The following is a 12,196-nucleotide window of genomic DNA, read 5'->3' on the forward strand; positions in this document are numbered from 1 at the left end:
GGCTTGTGCACCTGCTGTCCCCTCTCCTGGGAATGCTGTTCCCCTCGATGTTCGTGTGCCTGGTTCCCTTGCTTTTCTCATGTCCCAGCTCCGATCTCACTGGAGCAGTCCTCCGATGATTTTGTATAAAGCAGCAGCCTTTACGACTGTCTGTCCCATCTTCTGCTTTGGTTTCCTTGTTAATGCTTATTCCTGCCCGAACTTGTGTGCCTGTGTGACCTCTGTCCCCTATTACGTGTGCGTGACATATCCTTACACTGTGTGTACATACACGTGACCTGTGTTCCTGTATGATGTGTACATGTGACGTGTATCTCTGCACTGTGTGTGTGTACATGGAACATAGTTCCCTGTACGCTGTGTCTTTCCTGTGACGTTCATGAGCACACTAGAGTGTGTGCTTACATGCTATCTACTGCTATACTAGTGTGTGTGCGTGCATGCATCCCCGTGTGTGTGGTCTGTCTTCCTCGCTAGTGTGTAAGCTCCGTGACAGGAGGACATTGCCGGCCTCTGTGGCTCCAGTGCTCTCCTCACCCGGCGTGTCCGCTGTTCTGGATGTCCGTGTCAGACAGTGGTCCTCTCTGTCCTCTGCTGGGAGCCCGGCGTGTGGCCTGGCAGTGTGGAAGCGCTGGATAAATACTTAATGAGTAAATCTTTTCTTAAAGAGCTCAGCCCTTTCATGCTTTCCTTTTAGCTTTTGACAAAAGAACTCATTGACGTAAGAAAATAAAGCGAACTCTTGTATCTCTTCCTATTGCAACAGAATTCTTAGTAGCCCCTAAGAATTCAAGTGTTTCTTTTCTGATTGCAATAGGTTATTGACTTTCAATTACATTGTATCACATTCCTACTAATATCCAGTGAAAACTTAAAATCATTTTATTTGCCATTTTATTGGTTAGTGGAATGGACTGTAGCTCATTTGATGTCATAATGGCCTTAGTTTTTTCTTCTTATACTTGGTCAAGGGTTTTAGCCAAGGAGGTAATCGTACAGTTGGTAAATAGTGAGCTCCAGTTACACACCAGGTGTGTGCTGGTCCTGGTCATGATGAGGGCCGAGTCCAGAAAGATGGATGACAGCAGTGTGATTATGTAGCCGGGTCGGAAAAGACAAGATTCCCAGGGAGTTCTCTGCTCTCACCATCAGCAGCAGGTCTGTGGCGAAGACGAAGTGGAGTGCTCTGATAAAGACGAGCCGGACGTGGACGCGGACGTGTCCAGTGACTGTCCTACCATCCGAGTGCCGCTGACGTCTCTTAAGAGCCATCAGGGAGTGGTCATAGCCGCTGACTGGCTGGTTGGGGGGAAGCAGGTGGTGACGGCCTCCTGGGACAGAACGGCGAACCTGTTCGACGTGGAGACGGCGGAGCTCGTTCACGCTCTGACAGGTACTTCCAGCCACGCGTGTGGTTTTTTTTTTTTTTTTTTTAAAGATTTTATTTATTTGTTTATTTGACAGGCAGAGGTTACAAGGAGGCAGAGAGGCAGGCAGAGAGAGAGAGAGGGAAGCAGGTTCCCCGCCGAGCAGAGAGCCCGATGCGGGACTCGATCCCAGGACCCCGAGATATGACCTGAGCCGAAGGCAGCGGCTCAACCCGCTGAGCCCCCCAGGTGCCGCAGCCACGCGTGTTTGAGTGACGTGCCTGCGTTTGTGTGTCACCTTGCGAATGATTCCTTGTCCAGAATGCTTTGTAGTTCTCATGGTGCTCAGGTTATGATTTTTCAGGGATCCTTTCTGAATCACAGAGCAGTTTGTTAAGCTCATCTTATCTGTAGGGGATTTAATTGTAGCACGTATATCCAGATATTTGAAAAAAAGTTGGTCAGTTAGCTCACTGTTGCTTTCTAGCAGATTTCCAGAAAATTCGTGTCTTGAAATAACAGGAACTCATAATTTCATGATTTTTCTACCTAGGAGTTCTGGGCATGTGCTCTCTGGCCCTCGTGGTGAAGTGGTGTTTATTGCCTGGGCTGTGGTCTCATCCGAGGGTCAGGGTCTGTCCTCTCACTGTTGTTGGAAGGATTCATTTTGGTGTGGCCCATGGCTGAGGTCCCCATATGGCTGAGCTCCTTATTTTCTTGCTACCTGTCAGCTGGGGACCGCTCTTAGCATCCAAGGGGTGCCCTCACATCCCCACCAGAGGTATTTCCCCACATAGCTGTTTGCTCTCTCTCCAGCTTACTGGAGAGCATCTCTTCTAAAGGGCCTGCCTGATGATGTCAGGCCACCAGGACAGTTTCTTTTGATGAACTTAAAGCCACCTGGTTTGGAGATCTAGGTGACATCTGCAAAATCTGTTTTGCCTTTTGATGTACTGAGCTCACCAGAGTGATATCTCGTCACATTTGCAGGTTCTGCCCAAACTCAAGGGAAGGTATCCAGGGTGTGTACACCAGGGATGGGGGTCACCGGGACATCTTAGAATTATGCCCACCTCAGATGTTTTTGCAAATTTGTCAGTAAGTGAATTTCCTCATTGAGTGTTAAAGATTGTATTTTACTAAGGGCTCCCCATATCATATTATTAGAAGTTACTCTGGAAGTGAAGAATTAAGACAATGTGTTCACGTCCTCAGCCTGCTGCGGAGATTTGCCGGACCTTCTAACTGTCAGGATCCGGACGTGGGTCACACTCACACTCCTTTTCCTGATCCCTGTAAATGCATGAACGAGAGGACGGGCAGCGCCTGAGGGAAAGCCAGTCCCACCGTGGGCTTTCGTGCTATTTTTAATTGATTTCTTACTTTTGCTTCCTATATCTACTTTTACAGTGAGCATTAGCAGTAGAGACGTAAAGACTTGTTTGATTCTTGTGTCGGTAAGAAAGCATCACTCTGACTGTGCCTGCAGGTGGGTGATCTTGCATTTTTGTCGTCTTTGGTTGTAGGGCATGACCAGGAGCTAACGCACTGTTGCACACACCCCACCCAGCGGCTTGTGGTGACCTCCTCCCGGGACACGACTTTCCGTCTTTGGGATTTCAGGGACCCTTCAATCCACTCCGTGAATGTCTTCCAGGGCCATACGGAGTGAGTCACAGTCATTTAGAGATCTTTCTTTTTTCGTGAAAAAGGTTTTGGGGGTGGATGTTAAAACTTAATTCTTATCTTAATTTACAGCTCCATTGTCTTCCAAAATGGCTGCTCTTTTCCTAAACATTTAGCTCCGTTTGTATATTTGTAAGAATTTAGAAGACAGAGTCACTGGAATTCCCACAAAGAACTGGATGCGGGTAGAACGGGGGCGGGGGGTGGGGAAATGCTCTAGGGCTGGCGGCATGCACGTCCTCTGCGGCGAGGGCCCGAGCAGAGCTGGGAGGAGACATGCACGCATGTGCACGTACACACACACACACACACACACACACACAGCCATAGACACAGATGCACACGCGCACACTTACAGGAACACATGCACACACACCACCCACTAACTCACCCCCACAGACACACATGCATGACTCTCACATACTTGAACTCACACGCACACATTCACGTGCACACACACTCACACATACATTCTCACACACGTGCCCACGCGCCGGCCCTCCTCTTGTAGTGCCTCTCCCTGCTTGGCATCTGTTGGGCAGCTCAGGCATAACCATGTCTTTTTTTTTTTTTTTTTTTTTAAAGATTTTATTTATTTATCAGAGAGAGGGGGGGAGAGAGCAAGCAGACAGAGAGGCAGGCAGAGGCAGAGGGAGAAGCAGGCTCCCCGCTGAGCAAGGAGCCCGATGTGGGACTCGATCCCAGGACGCTGGGATCATGACCTGAGTCGAAGGCAGTTGCTTAACCAACTGAGCCACCCAGGCGTCCCCATAACCATGTCTTAACGGAATTCTTAATTCCTTCCAAAAACTTTTCTCCTGGTCTGACCATTCCTGGTAAATGACGCGAACCTCTTTCCAGTTACTCATCCCTCAGATGTCCCCAGTTCCCCGCTGTGCCCCATCCACTCCACGAGCAGGACTCCTGACTGTGTCTTGTCACCTGTGCCCCATGCCACCGCAGCCCCTGCACGCTGTCCCCTGGACTGGACCGTGCCTGTTCCTCTCTGGCCGTGTACGTCCAGCTGGAGCTTCTGCACGTCCAGAAAAGCTCCCGCATGCTCAGTAAACACTTCTTAATGAACACTTGCTTGTTTGGCTGCTTGAGAATATGGATTTTCTTCATTTTTTCGTATGATGCAGTAATTAAGTCTGTTTTATGTGTTAACATTAGAATACTACAGTTTAATGTTCAGAATTTCTGAAATGTTCACAAGGAAACGTGGACAGAGATTTTTAAGAAGCTCGAGATTGGAGAAAAAGTGGTGTCTTGCACCTGAGGTGTGCGGTGGTGTCGGTGGGTGACACCTCTGTGTTCTAAGAGCTGCCACAGTTAACTGACGGGGAGTTGTGGCCACCAATTGGAGTTACCATAGCCCCAGGACGGAAGGTGGCTGGCTCTCCCTGGTTTAGGGCGGTGCTGCCGCCTGGCCGCAGGGCAGCTCTTGCCGTGGCCCTGCTGTTGCGGGTCTTGGTCCCGTGGGCTGTGCTCTGGACCATGGAGGGGACGGCTTCCAGTCAGCCTCGCCGGGATGACACGGAGTGGGCAGCAGTGGGATCGGGGGTGCCAGGAGCAGCTGCCCTTCACCTGCCTGTAGGATGTGGTTGCTCTGGGCCTGGAGGACAGGAGGAGCCCTGTGCCGGCACTGGTGTGCACGGTGAGCCGGGCCCCCCGCACGCACGGCCCTGCGCTGAGCCTGGGCTTGGCTTCTCCCTGGGGCTTTGTCTGGAAGAGTTTCAAGCGTAAGTGCAGTGGAAGGGCGGAGGGCAGCAGGCGTCAGGCTTGGCGTGTCTGTGTGGTTTGGGTGTGGTTCTGCAGCTGGTGGGTCTGTGAAGTAGCGGCTGTTGTTGGAGAGGGGTACTTGCAAGGAACGTAGTTGGTTGTGAAGGCTTGTTCTTCTCACGGGATCGGGGTGGACCTGTGTCTGTCCCTGGGCCTCGCACCCGCGTCCCCCAAGATAGGCGGTGCTTCCGTTCCGCGTAGCTGAGGACGTGGGCTGTTGGGCAGACAGAGGAGATGGATACGAGCGCTGCTCTCGCTCTCCTGCCCGAGTGCGCACAGCGAGCACATTGGTTGACCTTGGTCACAGAGATAAGAAAGCGTTCTCCCTTTGGTAAGGGTCAGAGACGGGGAAGTTTTACCTTCTCTTAAGCCCTTGGGAATTGGCCTGGCCTGGGGGGCTTGTTGGCAGTGCTGCGGCCCGAGCCTCTGCTCCGTTCCCTCGGTCGTGGGCACATGCAGGTGGGAGCCTCTGCTCCTGCGGTGTGGAGAGGCCCCTGCCTGGTGAGACCCCACACTGCGGGGGCAGCAGGCGGGGCCGCAGCCCGTGTGAGCCCTGCTGGACGCCTTCCTGTGTTCGACGTCCTCAGCGCCTGCAGACATCGCAGTTTGGAAAAGCAGGAGGTGAGACACGGATGGGGCTTCTAGGTGAGCCTCTTCTTCGTACCTGTTGCTTCCTTGTCTCTGGTGTGGCTTCTCTTGGTTTGAGCCCATAGGACAAACAAATCCTATGGAATACGGTACTGGTGCAGGGATACCAGCGTGTGCCCACGCAGGGACGTGCTGTCCCCCAAACACGGGAGCCCGAGTCCCAGCTACGCGCATGGGAGCGGCTGAGTTTGACTGTGTTCAGTGTAGCCGCTCACCTGGGATGTTCTGAGTACCGCTCCTCGAGCATACTGGGTCTCCTGCCTCCCCTCAGACCTCTGGTCCCTCTGAACGGATGTCCCCGCTGCACCCGTTCCTTCCCACTGGCCACAGCTGTCGTCATGGACCCAAGGCCGCCTTCCCGATATCCGGCAGTGCCCACCACCGTAGGAAATAAGTCACGCGGTTCTCTCCTGGTCGGGGGGGGGGGTAACTCTTGGTTTTCCAGGGTGCTTTTCTTGAATTGTTTTGGCCCGTTTCTTTCCCGAACATGAAAAGCACAGCTCCGATGAGGGCGTTTCTGGTCCTTACCTGGTGTCACCTGAAGAGTTGTAGGCGCGGTGGTCCTTTCGTGGATCATGGCTGTAGCAGAGGCAGCGTTTCTTAAAACTACGTGACCACGTATTTGTTTGGTTTTGATGTGATGTGGGACACACTATGCAAAACTTACTATCTTAGGGCATATTTTAGTCTATAGGAACTAATCATATATTCTTAAGTAAAGTTCTGTTAGAGTCTGTTGTTTTGTAATATGAGTAATTCGCTTATTTGTCCAGTTTTGGATTTCTGTATGTTGGGTTTTCTTTTCTTTTTTTTAAAGATTTATTTGAAAGAAGAGAGTGCAGGAGAGGGGAGGGGCAGAGGGAGAAGCTGACTCTCCGCTGAGCAGGGAGCCGGGTGCAGGGCTCCATCCGGGACCCTGGGATCCTGACCTAGCCGAGGGCAGATGCTTCACCAGCTGAGCCACCCGGATGCCCTGTATGTTGGGTTTTCTTAAGGCAGAAGGTAACTGTTATAGGTTTCAAGATTATTGACTTAGTTTTATAATTTGATTTTTCCAGGATCTGGGAGAGAGACTTTTTCCTGTTCATGTTGTCTGTTACCCTTGTGCTGCTCTGTGGATTCTGTGCTTTTTAGCAAAAGAAGAGTTTGAGATGTCGCGCCTCACTGTGGGGTAGAATCTGTAGCCATGTGGGGCCCCTTGAAGTTTGAGCTGCTGTGATTTCTGCTTGACATAAGCTCTGTTTAAAGTTCTCATGGGAACCACTCAGGAGGACAAATAATGGTTTTCCTTCCTGATGTGTGCCGTTAGGGTTCGCTCTGTGTTGGGAAAGCTCTTCGCCACAGTGGGAAGGCTACCAGGATGGGGTCTGCTTGGGGCAGCTGTGTGGCTGGGACTCGGGGCCTCGCTGCCGGAGGGGTGCTCCGAGTCCCGTGACGGTGGATTTTAGATGCTTTTTGTGTTACAGGTGCTCTTCCCAATAGCAGGACCGAGAAATTGTTGTGTGTGCTGCCCTTGGAAAGAATAGAAATGGTGAACTGAAGTGTTTTGGAACGTCCGGCCGTGTGTTTTTATGTGTTTCCGTCTTCTTCAGGAGCTGAACTGAAGTCCAGTGCTTTTCATCTGAAATCAGCTAAACCCTTCCATGTTCGTGTGTGTCCCCCGACGATGCAGTTCAGTCTCGTGCCGTGAGTGACAGCGGGCCCTTCCCTCCTCGTCCGCGGGTGTGTGCTCTGCGGGGTGGGGCGTCCCGCCGACCCCGGCCGGACTCTGGCCTGTGGGCCGTGCGCGCACAGACGTTCTGCAGGCGGCGTGGATGGTTCTGGAGCTCCCCTGAAGGTTCGGCCGCTGACTGTCCTTGGGAGGGGCGTGAGCGCTGCCTGTGGGGAGCGCCCTCTGACCGCAGGCCCCGGCCGCCTCCCTCCCGGCCCTGCCGCTTCTCTGCACGTCTTGGCGGAGGCTCCCCTTCTTCGTTCTTGTTTTGTTTTGTTCCAGTTGCTATAAAAAGGGACTGACAGTTGAGGCAGTCACTGGTCATTAAGCTTCCTCTGTGGGTGGCCAATGACTTCAGTCTGTGCCCAGCTGACAGGATCCATAAGTGCAAATAAGCTCTGGCAGTGAAGAAACCGGGAAATTGGCTCAACATGGGCCAAATATCTGAGAACGCGAAGTTGTTTTTTCCTGTTTTGCTTTCATCTTCCCACGTGATTATAACTTTATCCCCCAAATGTGAAATGTAGTGTTGTCTCCTAAAGAAGATAAAATCCCATATCTAACCAAACAAAATTTAAAAAAAAGTCACATGAAAAATGATAATGGTTGCTTTAAAGCGAAAACATTTTTGTATGCTTTTGTTTCCAAATACTGGGGAAGATCTTTAGTACCGAATACCAGATTCTAGGCCATGTTTGTATGAGGTGAAAATAGCTTTGAATTTTTCGTCCTGCCATGAGCAGTTGTCTTCATGCTTTAGAAGAGAAAGCATTTCGGCAGCACGACTGTTTAACTGCACACTTGGCTGCTAAGTGTCGAGTTCTGTGCTCGGCCAGCGACTCCGGTGGTGTGCAGGCCCTCGGTGGGGGTGTCCGGGGCTGTCTGCTGGTAGGGCCCCCACCCTGGGCGCTGGGTTTCGGCGGACTGCGTTTGGTTGATAAGTCCGTTCTTCTTGGCGATGGCCTGGGGGCCCTTGTCTGTGAGGACGAGGAGGAGGTGGGTTGTACCGTGGTTTCTTTCCGGGACGGGACAGCTCCAGAAGGGCCCCTGGGGTAGGAGGGACCGTGGAGGAAGGAGGGGCCTGTCGCGGCCCACAGCAGCTGGATGCTCATGGAGCCCAACCTCCTTTCACGTTTACGCTCCCTGCCAGGTGCTGGAGAGTCTGGAATCGCCTTCGTTTTACTTAGACGGTTTGACAGTGATTTCGAGAAGATGAGCGAGTCCTGGAAGTCCTGGTTGGTTGATGGTTACGTGAAGCTGAGGTCAGGAGAGACTAAGGCTACCCAGTACTTGCTGACCCAGTGGCCGTGTTCTGTCGTGTTTTTGGATGTGTCCTTTGTGTTTTAGCGCCTGCGTCGTCGTGGCGCCGTGGGGGGGGGTGCCGAGCGTGGCCGGCAGCGTGGCCGGCAGCTGGACTTGCTGGGGGCGGCTCCGCACCTCCCTTTCGCAGCCCAGGCTGTGGTTTTCCTGTAACTGCGGCCGTTTCCCGGCGTCGCCGAGTCCCCACAGAGATCCCGTGGCCGCCCTGGGTCGGCACCTGCTCCTCCGGCCTCTAGCCTGGGTTGTGGGGACTCAGGATCCCACTTAACAGGCCCCTCATGGTACATTTGAAAGTTGCTTCCAATTCAGCCTACAGTTTTGAAAAGTAAGAGGGACTTAATATTTATTCTTCCAAACTTTCCCATTTCAGAAGGGCTAACGGGAACTAATAAAAGTACGGGCTTCAGGAGATGAGCGCCCCGAGGGGGCCTGAAGAACGTCCAGCTGTTCACACAGCGTGAGCACCTCCTCCCCGCGCTGGTGCCTGCTCGCTAGACGGACCTGACACGTGTGTGGACCCGCCTGCCGGGGTGGGCGGAAGGCCCAGCTGCGGTGGGCAGCGAGCGGCGTGGGGAGGGAGGCAGAGCTTGCTTCTAGAAGAGGCGGTGCTCGTGGCCTGTGCGCGGCCCCCTGGCTGCACATGCCTGGCCCGGGTGGGCCTCACAGCGGCCGCTCAGCAGCTGCGCCTGCCAGCGCCCGGCCGTGCCGCGGGAGCCGCGGGGGCAGGTGCTGCTGCCGGAGCCAAGTGATGCTCCGTTTGCCGTCAGGCCTCAGAGGCTCCTCCGAGGGCGTTCTCCAAGATCCCTCAAGGACCAGAACTTTTTAAAAAGACTATTTTCGGGTCATGTGTGTACAGAGAGGGACTTTGGATGCTCTCTGCAGCCTCCTGCGTGCTCTGGAACCGCACACGAGCCGCACGTTGGTGCTCGGTCCCGGCACTGCGGGGCTGCGCGTCCGTTCTCGCTGCAGAGCCCATGGCGCGGAGAGCGGGTACTTAACCCGGAGAGTCTGGACTCCGCGCTACGTGACTAAGGAGGTGCAGGGAGTTGGGAGCTTGTGACAGTGGCTGACTCTGGCCTTTCAGCCTGGCCGGGGTTTCCCCTCGCTGTCCGTGCTGGGTGTCGGAGCTGTGGGTGCTCCCTGGTGCCGTTTCCTGCCCCTTCAGGCTCCTTCAGTGCGTAAGTCAGAAGTCTGGTTAAAGGACACCTGTTAGAGAGGCTGGGGTAGCAGCCCCTTCTGTGTTGGCGTGAGTGTGGTTCTGGCTGTTTCACACACGTGGGCACACATGTCCCATGCAGCCAGCGTCCCTGAGTGTGCACATCCGTGTGCATGTACCTGCATGTCCCACACGTCATCCTCCGCGTGGCCCGCACCACTTCGCCCGGACGTGCTGACACTCCCAGATCGGAAGCATACTTGTGCGCAGTCCTTGGGCCACGAGGGCCCCTGGGCACCGGCAGTCCAGTGTTTAGGGGACATTTCCCCCATGCGGTGTGAGGGACATCCAGGCTACCCTCTCTGGTAACTGGTGAAGAAGAGGGGCCTTCCCATATGTGTGGTCGCCGCAGACCCACGGTTGGGCTCACTGTGGTCTGGGGTGTCTTCAGGAAAGCACCGGGGATCTTTCTTTGATGTGGTTTTTGGCTTAGGTCATGTGTTTGAGAGTAAAAATCTTATGGCTCATAATACATTTCCGACTTTAATTTTCCTGATTATTCTGGTGAATAGGGTTTCTGTATATCCTGTTACTTTCAAAGCTAATGCCAAATTATTCCTTTTGGAAGATTTAAAATAAATGAATCCTTTTAAATTATTCATTTCCTAGTTTTTATACACAGAGTCGCGTGACAGTGATATCGGGGCATTGGCTGTGAATTGATTAGCAATGTAACCAGCGAAGTTATATCCAGAAACCAAGGGAATGAACAGTTAGCCTAGTAAAACCTGGGGGAACTTACTCCTTACCTAATTTAAATTTTGCCACAGCTGTTGATATAATTACAAATATTTGAAACTTACTTTTGGCTGTTAACACTGTTTAAGGAGAGTGAAAGAGGCTCAGTCCATCGGGTGTCTGCCTTCGGCTCAGGTCATGATCTCAGGGGCCTGGGGTGGAGCTGTGCGCCAGGCTCTCTGCGCAGTGGGGAGCCTGCTGCTTCTGCCTCTCCGTCTGCGTCTGCCTGCCGTGCCCTGCTTGTTCTCTCTGAGTCAGACGGATGAACGAAGTCTTTGAGGGAAAGGGAAAAAAAGGAGGAAGAGTGAAACAAGACCAGACTTCACAAAAGGGAAATCAGAGCCTTGACCCTTGAGACTATGAGTATGAAGTTACCCTGTGAATCTTACTAAGTTTAACTTTTCTGTCTCCCTTTTAAGTCAGGTCGTGTGGAACTATCCTTTTTGAATGACCCTTTTAATTCAGTTAATAAAATGCCAAGGATGGAGCCAGGTTAACTACGTGTTGTTCGACACGTTCCTGAAGCCATCCGGAGCTGTCTCTGGGGCGTGGGGACCTTGGTAATGGCAGAAGCTTCTCTGAAGCCTCGGCACAGGTCTTCCCCGCAGCCTGTCGCACGCACTGCTGCTGAGAACTGCACGTGGGCCGTGAGGGCGACGAGTGTCGCCGCCCCACCGGGATGTCTGCCCTGGACCTTCGTCGGGGTGGCGCGTGCTCACACAGAGCAGGTCCTGCCCGTCGTGGGGGACGGGAACCCTGTGTGACTTGTTTGAATGTTTTTATCTTACGCCCTGCTTTCGTGAGAGTAGCCGTTGAGCAGATTTCAGAAACGTGTTTCGTTTGGGGAAGTTTTCGTTTTCTTCTCTAGGCGCCAGGATCTGAAGATGCAGGCGCCTGTGCTCTGTCTGCGCCCTGGGAGCCACACAGGGCGGCAGGGCCAGGGCGAGTGCGCTCTCCGGGACCCTCCGTGTGTGTGCTGCTGCCTGGAGACGTGTCTCGGCAGTTATTACTGTAGCTGATGACGTGCACTGGGGAGTGGTGGCCGGAGAGGAGTGGGTCCTGTGACGACGTCCTACCCTGATGTGGTCCCCACCCGTGTCTTCCGCGCAGATGCACCTGGCCTGCTGGTCCGAGAACCCTGCTCCGTGGGTCGCGCTGGCAGGGGTGGGCCACAGACGTGCTGAACGTGGTCTTCTCTGTGAACGTGGCCGTGTCCTTGCTGGATCGACGGGCCGCACTGACCTCCTGGATGCGGTTTTCCGAGGGGCTGGGGTGTGTGTGCGGTGCGGGGGAAGGTGCTGCCGGGTCGACTCTGTCCGGAGGGCTTGCTTCGCCGCTCTGTTCTTCGAGTGCGAACGCAGGGCTTGTTCGTGGGGAGCGACATCTGGAAACTGAGGACCGGGGAGCTCTGCGGGCCGTCTCTGCTGCGGGGCCCAGAAAGCGCCCTGCTTGGGCATCTCCCGCATCCGGTTTCTTCTGAGCTGTGAAATTCCGGCAGATTGTTATGCAAAGCAGTTTCAAGTCTCTGCGTGACTGGGAAGACAGCTGTTCGTCCTAATGAGGAGGCCAGCGTTACAGTCTCTCCGTTGGCGGAGGCCCACGGAGGGAGCGGAATGTTCCAGATCGGGCGGTGGTGTGCGGCGAGAAGGTGCCGCGCTGTCAGCTGAAAGCACACGCTCGGCTGCGCTCGGCGACAAGATGGATGAGGCGGCCGCGGTCGGGCAGAGT

General features: G+C 53.8%; 1 protein-coding gene across 4 annotated transcripts in view; it reads left to right on the plus strand.

Annotated features, from left to right (window-relative positions):
• Positions 1 to 12,196, plus strand: part of WDR37 (WD repeat domain 37) — a 50,405-nt gene that overhangs the window by 30,009 nt on the left and 8,200 nt on the right. For 3 of the 4 annotated variants that reach the window (XM_059183683.1, XM_059183682.1, XM_059183686.1), the window contains exons 10-11: positions 1,153 to 1,393; positions 2,894 to 3,035. In XM_059183683.1, the coding sequence (XP_059039666.1) occupies positions 1,153 to 1,393; positions 2,894 to 3,035 (383 nt within the window). The remainder of the gene's footprint in view (positions 1 to 1,152; positions 1,394 to 2,893; positions 3,036 to 12,196) is intronic. The other variant, XM_059183684.1, reaches the window with a different exon arrangement.

The sequence above is a fragment of the Mustela lutreola genome, chromosome 8 (assembly GCF_030435805.1).
Source record: "Mustela lutreola isolate mMusLut2 chromosome 8, mMusLut2.pri, whole genome shotgun sequence".
In the NCBI taxonomy this organism is placed as follows: Eukaryota; Metazoa; Chordata; class Mammalia; order Carnivora; family Mustelidae; genus Mustela; species Mustela lutreola.